Raw genomic sequence first — 18890 nt, 5'->3', positions numbered from 1 at the left:
ATTTCGGCTGCTCATAATTTCATGCAAATGAAATGCGCTTTTCCAGCATTTTGCGGTATTTCGCTGACTGGCTTTCCGCACACATTAACCGCCTAAAAGGTGGGGACCCAAACAGTTGTGGTACGTGACACTCGCGTAGAGAACACACACGGGTCCCCATCTTTCCTTCTCATCCGGAAAATATGTGTGCTACAGCTGCCACAATTATGAGCATTATCATGCCCCGCAGTAAGTAGTGCTGGTGGTGTTGCTGCTGCTGGTGCTGGAACTGTGGCCACAGTGGGTTGGGTTGGCTGCCCTCGAAAGTGTGCTCATCATTTAACCTACCTGCAGTATGACAAGCAAACCTGAAATGCCGCTGAGAACTTTTTTCGCTCGTCCCTTTGTCAGTGCAGACAACTGCAGGCAATTGCACTTCAAGAGTGTCCTTCATCATGTGCTCCTCTAGTTGTTATACCTCGTTCTTGTAGGGTACGTGTAGGGTATTCTGTGTTCATATTGAGTTAAGCCCAATTCACAAGCCACTTGTAATTCCCTTTCAGATCACTAGCCAAGTAGATGGAGAGACAAGCTATAGAAAGCTAATTATTTTAAGTTTAATTATAGACCGCAATCTGTTCCCATCCCCTTCCCCTTATTTTTTTTGCTGCTGCTGCAGCTCTAATTTCTATAATGATTCCGAATGAATTTACGTAGCCGGTATATTATAGTCGAAATACCCGACTTTTGCCCCTTACTTTATATTTTTTCTTTTTTGTAAAAGTAAAACGTTGTTGAGTTCATTAAAAATTTGACTAAGTGCGTTGTCATCATCATCATGGCATGGCAAAGCTGGCGAGGGCTGGCAGGCATCTCCTCTTGTGGCTCTGGGTAGGACTCTGGCTCCTCATAGCCATCAGAGCGACTATGAGGCTATACATATGTGTGATGATACTTGGTTTCCTGCACGTCCTTGATGTCCTGGTGTCCTGGTAGCAGGCGTGAGTTTGTCGGCCCCACTACCGATGTGCGGTAGGCGCACTTGAACTTTGTCGTCCTGTTCCACGTATATTCGTGTGTGTGCGTATGCGGAAAATGGTTGGGGCTTTTGTTTCGGGTTTCGCCCACTGAAATTGGATTTTCTTGCTAAACGCACGCAGAATGTCTGAACCGGGATTATGTCGAGACGATAGTCCCCCACAGTCTGTTTGCAGCACATGAAATATTCAGGCGGCATATGGATGTGGCAGAGAGCAATTACGTCAGCATCCAGGGACGTACTATATTAGCCTCGAAATATGATTACCTTGAATGGAAAGTCAATTTCGTATTGATGGGGCATAGTGACTTTTAAAGGATCAACCTTTGATATGCAGTTCATGTCCTAAACCTAAAACCTCGCCCCCTAACCCAGTTTTCTGTCACCCACTGCTCACAAGCCACGCCAGAGAAATACTTTTTGTGAAATATAAGTGTATTTTAATTTGACCAAAAGGAAGATTTTGTTCCAAAGCTTTAAGAATTTATAAAATAATTTTAGCGAAACAACGGCGTATACGAGTATTGGCGGTGTTTATTTTTCGACACCTGAATGGCACACACGTTTATTTTAATCGTTATCTATGACACATGGACATATATACTATTTAACTAAAATAAATAAATATAAAAAAAAACTACAATTTTCAGATAAAGCTCAGTAAGTACCATTTCTTCATAAATAAGTGTCGATGGATCGAAAACAATTATTTCATTATAATTCACACACATGTTAAAATAATCCCAAAAAGCGAACACTTGTTTATATTTGGTAGACAAATTTCCTAGAAGCTGAAAAATTCGTAACCAATACCAATAAGTTTGGTCAGATGTGAGCCAATAATATAATAGACTTCTGATCAATCTTCTGATCGAGTCCCACAGCTGGATCTTTTTTAGAGGGATTTCTCAACCATTAACGGAATGACTACTTCCATATATATGTATACTTATAAACAATATAACCATAAAAGAAAAATTTCGACAGTCATCTGAGTAATGATTAATGATATTTCCAAGCACAATTCCGAACAATTGTCAAAACTCAGCCACATGAGACTCTTGCAATTCTCTTCCACAGATATCTCTTACAAAAATAAGAAACGGGGAAAGGCGCTCCTTCTCTCTGTTGTGAATATGCGGCACAAAAGGGAACGCGAGGAAAATTCGACGAATTCCCTCGTGGCAAAATCAATAGATAAAGGAAAAGCCAACGGGAACAGCTGTTCCGGAAAAGCGGGCGGCGGCAAAATGTAAACACGGCAGAACGGTCGAGCGGTCGAGCGACCGAGGAGAGCGACTAAAAATAGGACACCAAAGAGCGCCACACAGAAGAGAGACCAAAAAGAGATTTTACGCTTCTCGCTTTCACAAGGAATTTCCACATTTTCAGTCATTCGCAGCTCTTCAACGTCGGCGGTTCGTGGCTCGGAATACCCGGAAGCCTCCGACTCGGGCCCCACACACACACACACCCGTTCACACGTACACACCCATACACACGCAGGCACTGACAGTGTGCTCCATATGTGTAATCAAAAAGCGTTCGGAGCCCCGCACTAAGAGCAAGCGTTTATATATAGAAAATTTCTACGCACAGCTGAAGAAAACTAAAATACGAAAATAAATTACGAGAATCACATCTTGTCCACCTTGCCGAGCAGAAATTAAAAGTTATATTTTCTGCAGTGTTTACGTGGCCTACGGGTGTACGCAATAACCACGGTTATTGTTATTATTATTTGCATTACGCATACGCCCAGTGTGTCGTCGGTCGTTCGGTTTGTGGTGAAAATATAGAGCGAAAATAAAACCAAGAAAGAAAATCCCGTCGCTGCTGGCGTCGCTGTCGCTGTCAGCGCTGCGACTCCACCCAAAATTGTATATCAATTTTGAGGGGTTCTCGCTCTGCTCTGCTTAAAGTGCGGTGCGGTGCGGTTGCGAGGAGCGCCCTGTCGATGCCATAGTGTCCAGATCCATACCCAATCCCAATCCCAGCAAGAATCGTCGTAGCGCAACAACAAGGAAAATGCGAGAAAAATGTTTGGTTTATGCGAAAAGTTGATGACACATTTTGCTGTCATTTTGACCGCATTTCTCGTCTCCCAACCGCTGTTGTTGTTGCTGATTTGCGGGCCGCCAGTGACGCCGTATGGCGGCGGTTCCACCTCATCCTCGTCCATCTTGGTGCAGGCCTCGGCTGCAGATGAAGCGTAAGTTTTCCCTCAAAAGGGGGCTGTCCTGGCCGGCATAGATACTCGAACGAGCAGTTCGACATGTTCGACACGCATACCCGCGCGTATCCCTTGTAGGGGCTCTTGAAAACAAGTCAATTAAGGGGCGTGTTCCTATCATCATCGTCTCTGTCACTGATGTTGCTCGTATTCCCCTTACAGCCCTACTCCTGCTCGTACTCGTGCTCCTGCCCCTGCCGGTCCCTGTGGCCGTCTTCGTCTCGTTTTCGATGTCGCTCGTTAATTTTTCGTACATTTTATGCTAATTTTGTTTGGCAGCCGCCAGTTCCCTCGTGCTCCTTCTTCACGGAAATTCCCTGTAGGCATTAAGTGGGCTTATTGGGCTGGGCTGTGGGTGCCCGTATATCGAATATTATCAGCTTATTTTCACAGATTATTTTCTCATCAATTTCACAATAATGTACCTTGTACCTTAAACCGCTGAGTAATTTTACATAAATTAGACAGCAACAGACAAAATCCTGGTCAATGCTAGAGTAAAATCTCACGGTTCACGGTCTATTGTCGTCCGCTTTCAACGGACTTTAATTGATATAAAATCCGCTTATCTCAAAACTCAGTATTTGCAACTGTTTCCTGTCAACTGATTATATAGTTCATGGCAATTGGCTTTTACTTCAAATTATTTCGGGCTTTCATTGCAACCTACATTAAAATTAGTCTAACATTGAAATTAGCATTCACTTCATGATTGACTATTGACTTTATAGGATTTAGGATTCAATGGAAATATATTGATTGTTTAATGCATTCAATTCATGTGTGAACATCATTCAGTTTGAGTCTTAAACATCCAACGCTCTATGGATATAAGCACATACACACATTTAGACTTTTCTTATCCAGACATTTTTTTAAAGAAAATACTGTTTACTTGTAGTGAATCTTCAGCTCCAATCGCTAAAACATTCACTCAGATATTTATTCCCGAAACGGCATCCTTTGGCAATCTACCAAAATGATATGTATGTGCAACATTTCCTCGATGGCTTGTGATCGAACTTAAGTTTTAAGTCTCTTGTGAGTTAATTAGTTTTGTAGCAAACTGAGCTGTGAAAAAAAAAATCAAATAACAATAACCAAAGCCTTACGTCAAAGCCTTCATGGACTTCCGCAACCTGCAATTCCAACATGAATTTTGATGGAAGTCCTAACAAATGGCAAATAAATATTTAATCACATCTTTGCTTCATGACTTTTCAGTTTTATGACCACTAGATTTCCCACGGGGTATTTTTAGAGTCGAACCCCACGCACCTTCATTCGGTCATTTCGCATTGCGTGTTTAAGCATTTTGTCTTTTGTTTCGAGCATTTTTTTTCTTCATTCTCCGTGAATGTGTGCGTCAGCATTTTTTCCCACTTCTACTCATTCCCTCCGTCTCACTTTGGGTCGCCGAGATGGCTGCTTGGGGGTCGAGACGCTTCGCATTTTGTTTTGGGCCCCAACTTTTCATAAAGTCACATAAAGAAATTATTTGTCTGACATGCTGACTTGGGGAACGACGCAAACAGGTAGAACGGTAGAGCTGTAGAACCAGCGACGCCTATTTACGGCTAATGAATATTTTATTGGACATTTGTTGGGACCGCTAAACATCATGCCGAAAGTTCTGCAATTAATTTAAGTAACTAGACGGCTTGGCTGGACATTTTTGTAGGATTATTTGTTTTTTTTGCTCCCATGGCAAATGTTCGTAATAACTTCATAATTTTAATTAAATAAAGAAAATATGTACACACATTGAATAAAATACAAGTTGTATGCACATTGATTCCAAAATCCAATTATGCAAGTTAATAGAATATGATAAAGAAGAGCATTATTTTGTATTTAACTTTTAGAATCTAGTAAGTGGGGATAGTAGTGGGTATTTGCACAGTAGGACCTAAAGGACTACCGAACACTAAAACGTAGTTAATGAAATTTGTCAAATTTACGTACTTTTCAGGTATACCTTATAGGAAAAGGGGTGCTCAATGAAATGTTTATTATTTGTTCAGTTTTCTGTAACTCGAACACTCCTAAAGCGTGAAACTGTTTACTTTTAAGACTTCAATGAATCCAGCAATAACGTCTCTCCCTTTCTCTCCGACATTTTACATCTACGCTTTTCAATTTAATCGTTTATTAATAGACATTCCTATTTGTATGGTATTTTCCAAAAGTCCAAAAGTTTTATATAGCAGATGGTTGGAGTATTACTTTTTTAAGAGTACATATGTATATATGTACGTCAAAGAATCACGCTTATGCAAAATTATTGAGCAAACATTCAACAGAAAATTATAAATAAATGTTCAGTTATTATATTTGATATCGAATATATATTTGTATTTATGTGAATTTCCTTAGAGCACAATCGAGAAAGAAAAAACTCAACAAAGATCGGCAAACAGCTAAGCGACTGACTCATAAAACTGTCGCAAGGCCACTCAATTTAGAATTAAGTAAAAGTCCAATTAGCAGCCTACATCAAAGGCGCATTAATAATCAAATATTTATGGGCAAAAAAATTAGTTTTTCGAACCAAATTAGCGCAACTTAATAGCCACAAAATGATGGCCTGGAGAAGGAGAGAGAACCCAAAAAGATTTAATGTTTCCATTACACAGAATATTTAAAGGAGAGGCGGGGCTTTTGCCGCAATGCCAACATTAATAGAATATGGCCATCTGTACCGCTAGGGAGCAGTAATAAAAAATCAATCTAAAATGTAAAACAATGTTAAAAATGTGTTTGGCAATGCCGCAAAAAGAAAATGCGCACGTTTTGCTATCCGACCTGCCCACAATATAATTCCATCAGCAGTGAAATCTCTTTAGTAGGACACAATACTACTAATACGCTCCTCCCAGTGGAAGCTTCGTCTAGGGATTTCCGTAACTCTTTCTGATCATATCATTTCAAAGCATTATAAATTCGAATATTTCGGACCATATATCTCACTGCAATTCAATTAAACCGAATTTGTACGTTGAGAGATGAGGCAAGGGCCGCGGCTCTACGTGTATACCCGATACTCAGTCTTCGTATGTGTAAACTTATGATTTATACAGTAGAGTCCGGTTATAACGACTCTGCTTATAGCGTCCGTCCGGACATAGCGACGAATATTCGATGACTTGGTTGGTCCCTATACAAACTTATATGAAAGGGCCTTCACTTAGTACTCCGCTTTAAGCGACAAACAGCTTGTTTTTTTTTTTTTGTTACAAAATTAATTTGTTCTATTTAAAAACCTATTACGAATATGGCAACCATAAAATAAAGAAAAACTAATTATACCCGATACTCAAAATGAGTATTGGGGTATATTAGATTTGTGGTAAAAGTGGATGTGTGTAACGTCCAGAAGGAATCGTTTCCGACCCTATAAAGTATATATATTCTTGATCAGCATCAATAGCCGAGTCGATTGAGCCCTGTCTGTCTGTCCGTCCGTCCGTCTGTCCGTCTGTCCGTCCCCTTCAGCGCCTAATGCTCAAAGACTATAAAAGCTAGAGCAACGATGTTTTGGATCCAGACTTCTGTGATATGTCACTGCTCCAAAAATATTTCAAAACTTTGCCCCGCCCACTTCCGCCCCCACAAAGGGCGAAAATGTGTGGCATCCACAATTTTAAAGATACGAGAAAACAAAAAACGCAGAATCGTAGAGAATGACCATATCTTTTAGACTGCAGAATCTGAATTAGATCGTATTACTATTATAGCCAGCATCAAGAAAACAATTTCATTTTTTCTCGCCCTGTCTCTCTCTAACACACACGTAGCATAGGCGGCTCTGCTTAGAGTAAAACATTAGCGCCTAGATCTCAGAGACTATAAAAGCTAGAGCAACCAAATTTGGTATCCACACTCCTAATATATCGGACCGAGACGAGTTTGTTTCAAAATTTCGCCACACCCCCTTCCGCCCCCGCAAAGGATGCAAATCTGGGGATATTCACAAATCTCAGAGACTATTAAAGCTAGAGTAACCAAATTTGGTATCCGCACTTCTGTTAGATCTCACTATAAAACCTTTATCTCAAAATTTCGCCCCACCCCCTTCCGCCCACACAAAGGACGAAAATCTGTTGCATCCACAATATTGCAGATTTGAGAAAACTAAAAACGCAGAATCATAGATAACGACCATATCTATCAGATTGCTGAATCTGAATCAGATCAGATCATTTTTATAGCCAAAGGAAACAAATCAATTTGCAGTGGCTACGCAGCGCGTGACGTCACGCTCAGACTGATTTTCTGTCTCTCTCGCACGCACTCTTTGTCGTGTCGTTTAATATTAGCGGCGTCTGCCGGAGGAGAGCCATACTGACTTAGTATCGGGTATAACTGTAGAGTTGCGGTGTCCGCAGCAACTCACAACGTTCCCCCTCGTTTTTTTCTCCTTTCGGTTAGAGCGTCTTCCGGGTATAACGACGTAAAATCGTCGGTCCCTTGAGTTTCGTTATAACAGGACTGTACTGTATAATGCTAATTCATTCCACCGTTTATCCTGAGTCAGGATTCATGACATGAGTTGTTGCTCATTCTTCATATAATAATAATCCGATTTTTCAGCTGTTCATCTCTAAGTTGGGCATGACTTGAGTCTTTTGCCTTCGAATGGGAACACGACAAATATAAATTGATCCCAATGGAAAAATACTTTACACTCGTTTGAATAATGTTGGGAAATCCGTGGGTATAGTACCCCGCTTTAGACCACTGCTGTACTTGTATGTAACTTGCTGATTCGTTTATTCGACTGTGCTCCTAGGCGGACGTGGTCTGATAAGTAGTTGCCGCACCAGAGAGCACCAGTTGAAAACTGTGCCATGTGTGTTGTTGTTTGACGTAGATAATAAGAGCCATCTAAAACAATGACAAACAAGATATGTACGAGTACGGCCGCACACCAAGCGATGTGGCCAAATTAATTGAACAATTCCAGAACGCAATAAAACCCGGAGAGGTATCATCCATTTCCCACTAGAAACGGACGACAAACGTTTTCGAGGGTGCGTGTGCATGTGCGGGGCGGAATAACTGTGTCAAAGGCAACGTCGCGTCGGCGACAGAAGTGAAATGAAAATGGCGAAGCAGCGCCGCCGGCAGCGGTCGCACCATCAATTCCCCAACAAGAGCGCCCCTCCCGTACAAATGGAGAGCAAGAGAGAGATCACATAGTATAGTGCAGTCATGCGCAGGCCCCCAATCCATCAAATGTTTATAATAATTGCTGAACTTACACTTGAAGAAAATCTAGGCCAATGAGTGCCCCATTGTAACCTATTTTAATTATTATGTATTTTTATTTTTCATGATTGATATCATTCGACGGAAGTGATTCTCAGCAAATGGCAGATTAGATTGGAGGAACAGTTTTGCTTATTAGATGAATGAGGCGATTCACCCAAAGTGATTGTTTTATTTTGAGAGATCAAGTAACTCTCCTTAAGAAAGTAATTTGATTGAGATGTGCTATAGTACATATAACAGTATTTCAGTACCAAAGTACTTAAGAATTGTTATTTAATCATGTTATTTTATGATTGGAAATATCCATTACTGATTTTGGTATCAAAAAAAATATCTCTTAAGCAATTACCTCTTTTTCAAAATAAATGTTGATTCAAAACTTGAATCGTGATTATTTCTCCGCTAATAGTTCCTAGCACTTGTGGAACTCGTAACAAACATTTATTAATAATAAGTTAATTCTTTGCTTATTGGTGGCCCGAACTTATTGAATCTTAGAATAGAACAGAACACACTGTATGTTAAGAGAGAGCATGTGTTAGTGTAACTAAGAGAAAGTAGTACAAATGAGAGAATGTGCGCGCGCAGGCACTTGTTGATCTCTCACCACAGACACACACTGGCATAGGCCATTCACAGCTGATTGTGGTGAAAACGCTGGCGTCGCCGTCGCTGGCTGGATGGGTGGCCGGGCTGTCACCACCATTAAGTACCTTTCCCTGAGAATACACCTTGCTTCTTCCACAAAACATCTCGCCCTGCCACAGCTCCCCTTCACGAACCCCCCACGAGCATGTGAGCTAATTGAATTAGTGGAGCTCGGACAGGTGGTTGACATTTGCGACTTTTTGTAGACTCTGCAGAGTGGCCAGATTTTCTAACAGGGTCTCCTCTGTTCGTTTCGTTTCAGCGTGGGCAAGTGGGCTACACAATTTGGGGACGAGCTGTTCCTGCTGGCCCAGAAAATCACCAAATCGCAGGAGATCAAGGAGAAGTACAAGGAGTACAATGCCCGTGTAGAGCTGAAGAACGGCACCGAGCTGATCAAGTCAATTACGGCCAATGTGGGCAAGATGCTGGCCCGCAAAATGGACGCCGTGCGCTGCATCCAGGAGAAGGCGGAGAGCGTCAATGAGAACTTCGAGTTCAACCTCACCTACGCCGAGGCCAACTACACCTACTTCTCCAGCAAGTACTCGACGTTCAACGGGAACAGCTCCGAGGAGTTGGAGGAGAATCAGGCCGAGTTTGCGTGGATGTACCGAGAGATGGAACTCAATCCGGACACGCACTTCTACAACACGCCCGTGGACACGGAGCACAGCTCGGTGCATGTGCCCTCCAACGTTTGGGATCGGTCGAAGCGCGTGCTGAAGACCATCATGTGGTCTGAGCAGCTGGACGAGGTCTTCCGGCAGAACTATCAATCCGATCCGGCCCTCTCCTGGCAGTACTTTGGCTCCGACACGGGCATACTGCGTCACTATCCCGCCTCTCAATGGACGGATCCGCGACCCAATCGACTGGACGCCGACATCTACGACTGTCGCAAGCGATCCTGGTACATTGAGACGGCTACGTGCTCGAAGGACATTGTCATCCTGCTGGACCACTCCGGCTCGATGACTGGCTTCCGGCATCACGTGGCCAAGTTCACTATCCGCAGCATCCTCGACACCTTCTCCAACAACGACTTCTTTACCATCTTCAACTACTCCGCCGGCGTCGACGACATTATACCCTGCTTCAACGGAGCCCTCGTGCAGGCCACGCCCGAGAACATCGAAGTCTTCAACGAAGCCATCGCCAATTTGCCGGACCCGGAGGGCTACGCCAACCTCACACTCGCCTACGAAAAGGCCTTCCAACTGCTGCGCACCTATTACGAGAAGCGACACTGCAACGCGACCTCCACCTGCAATCAGGCCATCATGCTGGTCACCGACGGCGTGGCCGGCAACACCACCGATGTTTTCCAGAAGTACAACTGGGGGAATGGCGAGAATGGCACCTCCAAAATGAACGTCCGGATATTCACGTACCTTCTGGGCAAGGAGGTCACGAAGGTACGCGAGATCCAGTGGATGGCTTGCCTAAATCGCGGCTACTATTCGCATGTCCAGTCCCTGGACGAGGTGCACGAGGAGGTGCTCAAGTACGTGGATGTCATAGCCACGCCCTTGGTGCTGCAAAATGAACAGCATCCGCCCACCTGGACACACGCCTTCACGGACAAGACGGTGAGCGACCAGGAACCCTAGCCTTTCCTATAAAACATAAGCTCGAATCTCTCCTTTTGTGGTGCCCTTAGTATGATCCAAAGACCTCGGATGATCGACGGCCACGCCTCATGATAGCGGTTGGAGTGCCCGCCTTCGACCGATTCTATCGCCACGAGAACAGCACCAATCGAAGGGCGCGTCTGTTGGGCGTGGCAGGAACAGACGTGCCCGTGGAGGACATAGACAAGCTGACGCTTCCCTACAAGGTGAGTCCTCGATATATGCCAGTCTGCTTGTCCTAATGCACAACCCCATCCTTTTTAGCTGGGCGTCAATGGGTACTCCTTTGTGGTGTCCAACAACGGGTATGTTCTCCTGCATCCCGACCTGCGACCCCTTGGGGTGAGTGTGGGCTATCAATTTCAAACGGTGCGAATCCTAATATCTTCTCTGCGCCTTGCAGACTAATGGCAAGATGAATCCCAACTACAACAGCATCGACTTCACCGAAGTCGAGCATCTCTTCGAGGATCAGAGTCCACGCGAGCCAGGTGAATCGATCCTGAAGATACGCAGCGCCATGGTGCGCCATGAGGCCAAGGAGTTCAAGGACATCTCGGTGAAATTCCACTACGACAAGATGCGACGCGTGTCGGAGGAGATGCAGGACTACTTCTTTGCCCCCCTGCCCAACACGCCATTCACATTGGGCATTGTGATGCCCAGCGAGTATGGAAAGACGTGGATCAAGGTCGGCGAAGAGGTGCTCAAGAACATTCACATGAAGGTCAATATATCAGACTTCTTCATTGGGGAGAACTGGAAAGTCCATCCAGACTGGTGGGTAGCAGAAGCCCCATTCCTCACTAGAATACAATATATGTATGCTTTCCCATAGGGTCTACTGCAAGTATCACTATTTAGAGGGCCACGAGTTCAAGACGCCGGAAGCGGAGTTGCGTGAGTTTCTGGGCAAGATGGTCAAGGACGACTGGAAATGGGCGGAGCAATATGCAGAGGATGAGTCGGATTGGGATGACAAAGATGATTGTATGTATTCCTTCCACCTACCTCAATCCCCAGCCATCTATCTTACCCAGAAAGTGCCCATCAACAGTGAACTGCGGCCGCAAGACCCTCGGCGACGATGCCTACTATTGCAACAAGGAGCTGGTCCACCTGCTCATCTTCGACGCCAAGGTGACAAACTACAGCTATGGCGAGTGGAAGTTTGAGAACGAGGAGGAGCGCCAACTGATCACACGCTTCGGGGCCACGCTGCGATTCGTGGCCACAATGAGTGGGCTTACCCGCTGGCAATTCATCTTTGGAGAGGTCGAGGTGGACACGGATCGGGAGTTCGGCGACTACCATACTACGGCCATCGACGAGACCTGGTACAAAAGCGCAATTCTGCAACATCACGAGGATCGTACGGAGAGCTTCGTGTACTCCGTGAAGCACTACAACGATCCAATGGAGGATAGCGACCTCAAGGTGACCGCCTCGCATGCCATCTTCCCGCGAGATGGTGGCAAGGAGGCACCCGCGTGCGTCGTGGGCTTTCAGTTCTCCCACACCCGCATGTGGGAGCGATTCTTCAGCATCACCGCCGTAGATAATGTAAGTCAAGGCAAGCCCTGAAAAGTGCTATAATTGTAATTACCTTTTTTTATAGTGCAACCATTGCCTGCCCATCTGCACCGACGACGATGTGGACTGTGTGGTCATCGACAATAACGCCTACATTGTGATTGGACAGAATATGAACACCACGGGTAAATTCTTTGGCGAATTCCATGGCGACGTCATGGCTGCCATGGTGGAGAAGGGCATCTTCCAGGCCATCGAGGTGTACGACTACCAGGTGCAGTGCAAGGAGGAGCCAAAGACAAACAGCGATGGACACAGCTTGCTGCATGTATGTCGTAGTGGATGGCTCTGTGCGATTCGCTTAACAATTTCGTTCGTTCATTTCCACACAGCCCCTGCGCCTGCTGAGTCTGGGATGGAAGTGGCTGGTGGCCCGGATCTTCTTTCAATACCAGAGGATCCAATGGTGGGTGGATGGAGCACCCTGTAAGTGATTAAATCGTTGGATTTCTTGCATCCCCAAAAAGCATTATATATATACTTATATATATTGCAGTCATGGAATACACGGACGAAATTGAGGACGAATACGTAGCCGTGGGGGAGAGTAATTCAGCCTCGGCTGCCAAGCCCAAAGAAGACAGCGATGATGAGAATGCCTTGTTCCAGGAACCTGAACCGGATCCCATCTACCATCCCTGCGACATGCGGTCCACGCTCTATGCCCTCCAGCCCGCTGCCCTGATAGGCATCAACGACTTCGTTGAGGTCCCATCTACCCGCCCGTTTCTCGTCAAGAAGATACCCAACTCTAACCTGCTGCTGGTCGTGGTCAAAGTCTTGATGCCGTCGCGAAGTGTCCGTCTCACAACCGAGCCTCAGCCGATACTGGAGTACAGCAAGGAGTTTCCCTGCTACAAGCTCAATATGAGTTTCTACGAGAGGCGACGCATCGAAGAGTGCTACACAGAACACGAGGATGTAAGTGCATTTTAAAAAAAACTCTTAATAGTTGTCCTAACTTTCTAACTTTCTGATACTCATCTGTCCCTCGTCCTTAGGAGGAACTGTACACCTATTGCGGCAATGCCTCGCGGCTGGGTCTGACGCTCCAGCTGCTGCCGCTGACCATAATTTTGATGTTTTACTTGACGCGCTGCTTTATGCGTTAGATTATACTAGTATATACACACAACTATATACAATTATGTACTATACGAGTATGCGAACGACGTTGATAGATTTGTTGATTATAATTACACACATATATATATATACTTTTCGTTTCCTATAGATTGTAAACTATTCTGTAGTCCAATTCTAGTCGAATGTTTAACAAGCAAACCAAACCAAAACTGGCACAATCTTTGGAACTAAACCACTTTTAGCGAAAGCAATTTCAACTTTTAGACTTACAAACGACGCCAAAGGTTAAGAAACTGGTCTTACTTTATAGATGTATTGATATATTGATGGAGAATGCTGGAAGCGAGGCTAAATTGTAAATCCAACTATACAAAGCATAAATTAAATATAAAAAGAAAAACCGCAAGACCCGGAAACGATAAGTTTCGGGTGCCCTAGTGCCCTCGACCGTCAGTTTCATAGAATGTTAGCAGGTTAAGTTTTTATATACATAACGCCTCTAGCTAAAGACCCACGTTTCATTGACTATTTTGATAGTTTATTATGGTACAACCCATGCCAAATATTAACAAAACAAAAAAAACAAAACCAAAAATAAGAGACGGAAACCAATTATGTAAGCAAACGAAAATAATTCTAACGACAATTATTTTTGTAATTTTATAAAACTTAGTTGATTTTTATAAAGATACAAATTTATGAAAATACATAATATAACAAGTGAAAAAATATTAATGAGAAGTCACACGAACCCCATAAACACTCACCCTTAAGAATATTATAAATATTTCGTCCCTTTTGCCCCAACCGAAAAAGACCGAAATTGGTTAGCTTTTTGTTTACAATCAAAATGGATTTATACACAAATGTGTTAATTAATTACAAATATGTACTATATTTAACGTTTACATGGCAACATGTTTCCCAGTTTTTTGTACCGTATTGTGTATTTTATTAAATTTACCCTATTTTGTAACGAGCAGAATTAACAATGAAAGAGCGCACAGATTGATAACACCCGAATAAGACCACCTGAACAGTACGAGTATGCAATACTTGTTCCCTTCCCTCAATCATTGATGATAAGTTTCTTCATTGTTCTTTTCTGGCCTCTCACTTAGTCAAAAATCTTAGCAACAGTTACACACAAAAGGAGAGAAACAAAAACCAAAACGAATCCCAAATTGAATACCAAAACCTAATTGCCTTTGTATCGTATTTCGAATGTGGAAACATTTTATGAACTTTATGAATTTATGCATTGAAAACTGAAAACAAAAGTAGACGAGTGTTAAACGAAAAAAAAAACAATTTAAATTAAGATTATTTTCAAGTGAATGAAATCAAAATGGGGGACGCGTCCCCGAAGCGGTGCTGAGGAGGAGCCGACAGTGAGGAGTAAGGATAATTGAAAAGTAAACAGTTAACTATTAAATGTAATTTTTTAAACCAACCAAATTGCTAATACAATATTTATTTTTTGGAGTGTTTAAACGTTGTAAAATGTATAAAACTATTACGAAACTAAATCTACTTATAACGGTATACGTGGATTTGCTGCAAATTCATAAAGAACACATATTGTAATACGAGTATTCATCTCTTTGAGTTTATCGCTCTTATTAATTACTACCTTTTGAAATTCGACACGTATACACATTGTACAAGAAATGTCCACTGAAACTGAAAATGATAAACAATTTTAAATTTCCTTAGCAATATAAATGCATAGACGTTCGTGCGAATTCGAACTTTTGATGTTTAAAACAAAAAGCGGTTTAAAACTGACAAAAAAAAAGATGTACACAAACCAAGAAAAATATGAAGGAAAAAGAACCTACAACTATTAAGTAAATAAAAAGACCAATACATGTTTAAATAATGAAATGGGATGTGAACTTATGGAATTGGTATTCCTGCACTGTATTCCAAAATCCAAAGTAATACTGCTACATCGCTAAATCTTAGCTGAATCTTAGACAACCTTCAATACCTAAACCTCGGTGGAGGCCAAAACAGACTTGAAGTAGTCGCTGTCTAGTTGCTTGATGTCCTGCGTAAACTGTGTGACCAGCTGAGTAAGGTCCTCTACATTTATTTCCGTATTGTTGCCAGCCGTCGAGAGCTGCTGAATGGCGACCTGAATCTTCTCAAGCAATGCCTTGTCTTCCTGGTTCTTTTTGTCTGCATGCTCGTCCTCAAACTCATTGTATACCTCCTGGGCATTCTGCACCACATCCTCGGGGAAGTTTGCGAGACGGGCCACCTGAATCCCAAAGCTCTTCTCCATCACACCAGGACGTACCTGGTAGAGCAGCGTAAAGTTGTCGGCGTCGGCCAACGCAGCCATGTGACAGTTTTTTACTGTTGGCAAAGTCTCGGCCAGCTTGGTAATCTCATGGAAGTGGGTGGCGAAGAGCGTGAAGCATTTGGTTTCCTTGGCCAAATGCTCGGCAATTGACCAGGCAATCCCACATCCCTCGTAGGTCGATGTTCCGCGTCCCAACTCGTCGATAATGACCAAAGACTTGTCAGTAGCAGTCTGGGGAGAAAGAGACCTTTAACATCTCACATAAAAAGAAGCTCTCATGCACTTACCCTTATAATACCCGAAGTCTCAATCATCTCCACCATGAAAGTACTTAAGCCCTTTATAATATTGTCGCTGGCTCCCACACGACCCAGAATTGAATCCACCATACTGATGGTGGCCATGCCGCAAGGCACAAAGGCACCAACATGGGCCATCAGTACGGCAGTCCCAACTGAGCGTATGTATGTGCTCTTTCCGCCCATGTTGGGGCCCGTGATGATGAACATGTTGCATTTGTCTAAACAGATGCATATCAGACGCATTCAAATGTTTCCTCATAGGTTTATAACTTTGATATTGAGCTCACCCTTCTTGAAGTAAACACTGTTGGCTATGAAGCTAACATGTTCTTGCAGCTCCAGGCAGGGATGACGCACATCCGTCAGAACCAGTTTCCCAGCTCCTTCTGCTAGCATGTTGGGACGGACATAGGGAGTGGGAGCACTGCGGGCGGCGATGGCGAAGCTGACCAAACAGTCCAGCTGGGCCAGTTCATTGTTAAGAGAGGTCAATGGAGCAGCGTAGCCTACAGCGACCTGTATGATCTCCTCAACGATCGATAGTTGCTGTTCCTCGTAGCGACTGTGACAGCTGGCAAACTCATCGGCATAGCCCTCCAGTTTGTCGGAGGTGAAGCGCACACCGCCCTTGATCACGTCTACGATGCGATAGTTTTTATTCTTGCGAAGCACAGAGTCATCCTTCAGGGTTGTACGGAAATGGTATCCCAACTTGGCCACATTCTCCAGCTTGATCTGCTTGCTGTCCAGATCCAGTTCATCGTTGCATTTGGACTTCAGGCGCTCCATTTTGTCGTACAACTCATTCATCGTCTGCTGGAGCTCCATCAGGCGGCTGTCGAAGGAGGATTTGACCAGGTACTCTCCCCTTTCGATTGCCTCAAAGTCGACTACTTGCTCGACCATCTGCTTGAGCCCGGTTAGATCCTCTAGGAAGCTTTTAAAGGGAGAGCAAATCACACTCTCGACCGTCGAGTTCTCAAGACTAAGCAGAACCTGCACAATCTTGGGAGTTCGTAATATGACCTGATAGATGCGAAACAGGTCCTGCAACGTGGCTTTGCGACGCATCAACTTCTTCGTCAGCATCAGAATGTCTGGAATGCGCTTTAGATAATCTAAGCTAAGGCTCTCGAGGGTATCTGACGACTCCAAAAGACACTCAACGATGTTATGACGGTCGTTTAGAATCTCCTGGCTACGCAGTGGTTGTTTCACCCACTTTCCCATGAGTCGGTGGCCCTGTGGAGTTCTGCAGTGATCCAGGACACCCAAAATGCTTTGCCAGCGATACGAGGGCATGGACGGATGAGTCCCCGGCTTGGGCATAATGTTTAAGGCACCTACAGCAGCCGAGTCCAAATGGACAAATCTGGAATAAAACTCATTTTATTGAAAGTGTTTGCGGACGCGTTTCATATACCCACCGCTTTAGATCTAGTTGCTTGATTTCGTAGTGTCCCAAGTTGCCAGCGTCGTTGACCAAGTCCAAGTACTTTATGGCCACCTTTAGGGATTCCGAAGCCAGCAGCATTTGCAGCTCCTTCAGCCCGGTGGCATCCTCTTGCTGACCTTTGGCGAATCGCAACAAACGATTCAGGTCCTGCAAGAGATCGTTGGCGCTGCTCTTCTTGGGCACAGTAATCATCACACCATTCCGCTCCAGCAAAGCTTTGACTGGCACATATTCTCCTTCTACCGAGGGTAGTAAACACTCCTTCGGCCCCAAGAGGACAACAGTAGCCTCCAGCTCCGTAAAGAAGTCATCGTCTAGAAACTCGAGCAATTGGAACTGACAATCATTCTGCTCCACACTGGCTACACCCACGCGTCGCTGGGCGCCACCCTCGAGTTTGACCTGAAGTGAGATCATGTTGTTGCCCACTAAGACCTCCTTGTTGGCAAACAAGATGTCCTCGAACTGTAGCAGATTGCCCGGAGACCCGCGGTACTCCAGCTGCCATTCATTACGCTTCACGTAGACCTCAACGCGCAAATTCCTCACCAGGAGCAGCTCCCGCACTGCCATCTCAAAGTTACCCTTTGACAGGGCCACGAACTGCAGAGTCTCCTTGTCGTCGGGCAGCAGGGCCCCAATAAACGCGGTGGACTTGTAGACAATCTTAGCCACGAGCTCGCAGTCATCGCTGCCGTTAACCGTATAGCAGTCCGAGTGATCGTAAAAGCGAACTGTGGTGCTGGGTTTCTGTGAAAAAAAAGCTAGAATGTTCTGATTCTCATCGGGGCAAGACTTACCTCGCCGAGCTTGGCATGGTACTTTATGAAATTGCGACGCGCATTTGTGTCTAAACGAAAAGGAATTTTCAGCACTTGCGTTTTCTTTGAATGCTTTGAACTTACCCATGTGCAGCGTTGGCTCCCGACGGCTTTCAGTTGCTTTGGCTTGCATGGTGTTTTATGTTTTATGCTTTATGGTTTAAACAAATGACAAAATTTCGCGCCGGTTTTTATTAAAAATGCGAAATCCAGCTGATTCAGTGTGACCCTCAGAAATATACCAAAATATACCGTCTCATTTGAAAAATATACAGTAAATATACTGACGAATTCAAGTTATATTATACACGTTCCTCGTTTGTGGATGTAGAGTGTGCTGTTAGGCGCAACCTGAACAGCAAAAATTCCAATACAATAAACTTTATTTCAATTTTCCTAGTGCCTACAAAGTTATAACTCATATTTAATACACTAGTCAAAATTGTTCATCTATTGGGGAAATCCAATACGTTTGCCATCAATTGGAAATGGAATTATAATTTTATCTCTCCAA

General features: G+C 43.9%; 2 protein-coding genes across 3 annotated transcripts; one reads left to right on the top strand and one right to left on the bottom strand.

Annotated features, from left to right (window-relative positions):
- Window positions 1-2391: 2391 nt before the first annotated feature.
- Window positions 2392-15347, top strand: Ca-Ma2d (Ca[2+] channel Muscle-specific alpha2/delta subunit). 2 transcript variants are annotated; one of them, XM_001356158.4, is made up of 11 exons: window positions 2392-3230; window positions 9436-10765; window positions 10837-11013; window positions 11072-11149; window positions 11211-11587; window positions 11646-11797; window positions 11865-12370; window positions 12426-12668; window positions 12733-12826; window positions 12897-13321; window positions 13402-15347. In XM_001356158.4, exons 1-11 carry the CDS (start codon window positions 3058-3060, stop codon window positions 13510-13512), a joined length of 3666 nt encoding a protein of 1221 aa, XP_001356194.3. In that variant the 5' UTR covers window positions 2392-3057; the 3' UTR covers window positions 13513-15347. The 2 variants fall into 2 exon arrangements, with proteins under 2 accessions (XP_001356194.3, XP_033236484.1); XM_033380593.1 differs by lacking the exon at window positions 2392-3230 and adding an exon at window positions 9244-9352.
- spel1 (DNA mismatch repair protein spel1) lies at window positions 14924-18618 on the bottom strand. Its single transcript, XM_001356159.4, has 6 exons — window positions 18461-18618; window positions 18356-18405; window positions 17527-18305; window positions 16387-17471; window positions 16085-16317; window positions 14924-16028 (listed from the first exon to the last, which is right to left on the bottom strand). The coding sequence occupies exons 1-6, from the start codon at window positions 18507-18509 to the stop codon at window positions 15480-15482; spliced, it is 2745 nt and encodes a 914-aa protein (XP_001356195.2). The 5' UTR covers window positions 18510-18618; the 3' UTR covers window positions 14924-15479.
- Window positions 18619-18890: the final 272 nt, after the last annotated feature.

The sequence above is a fragment of the Drosophila pseudoobscura genome, chromosome 4 (assembly GCF_009870125.1).
Source record: "Drosophila pseudoobscura strain MV-25-SWS-2005 chromosome 4, UCI_Dpse_MV25, whole genome shotgun sequence".
In the NCBI taxonomy this organism is placed as follows: domain Eukaryota; kingdom Metazoa; phylum Arthropoda; class Insecta; order Diptera; family Drosophilidae; genus Drosophila; species Drosophila pseudoobscura.
This window is presented reverse-complemented; position numbering and strand designations above follow the sequence as displayed.

Bases quoted from the DNA above. Each gene is read 5' to 3' on its own strand.
- Ca-Ma2d (XM_001356158.4), top strand. From the start codon at position 3,058: ATGTTTGGTTTATGCGAAAAGTTGATGACACATTTTGCTGTCATTTTG. The intron at 11,150-11,210 runs GTGAGTGTGGGC...TGCGCCTTGCAG, and splicing joins CCGACCTGCGACCCCTTGGG to ACTAATGGCAAGATGAATCC. The intron at 11,798-11,864 runs GTATGTATTCCT...GCCCATCAACAG, and splicing joins TTGGGATGACAAAGATGATT to TGAACTGCGGCCGCAAGACC.
- spel1 (XM_001356159.4), bottom strand. From the start codon at position 18,509: ATGCAAGCCAAAGCAACTGAAAGCCGTCGGGAGCCAACGCTGCACATG. The intron at 16,318-16,386 runs GTGAGCTCAATA...GCATCTGTTTAG, and splicing joins CAGTGTTTACTTCAAGAAGG to ACAAATGCAACATGTTCATC. The intron at 16,029-16,084 runs GTAAGTGCATGA...CTTTCTCCCCAG, and splicing joins AGACTTCGGGTATTATAAGG to ACTGCTACTGACAAGTCTTT.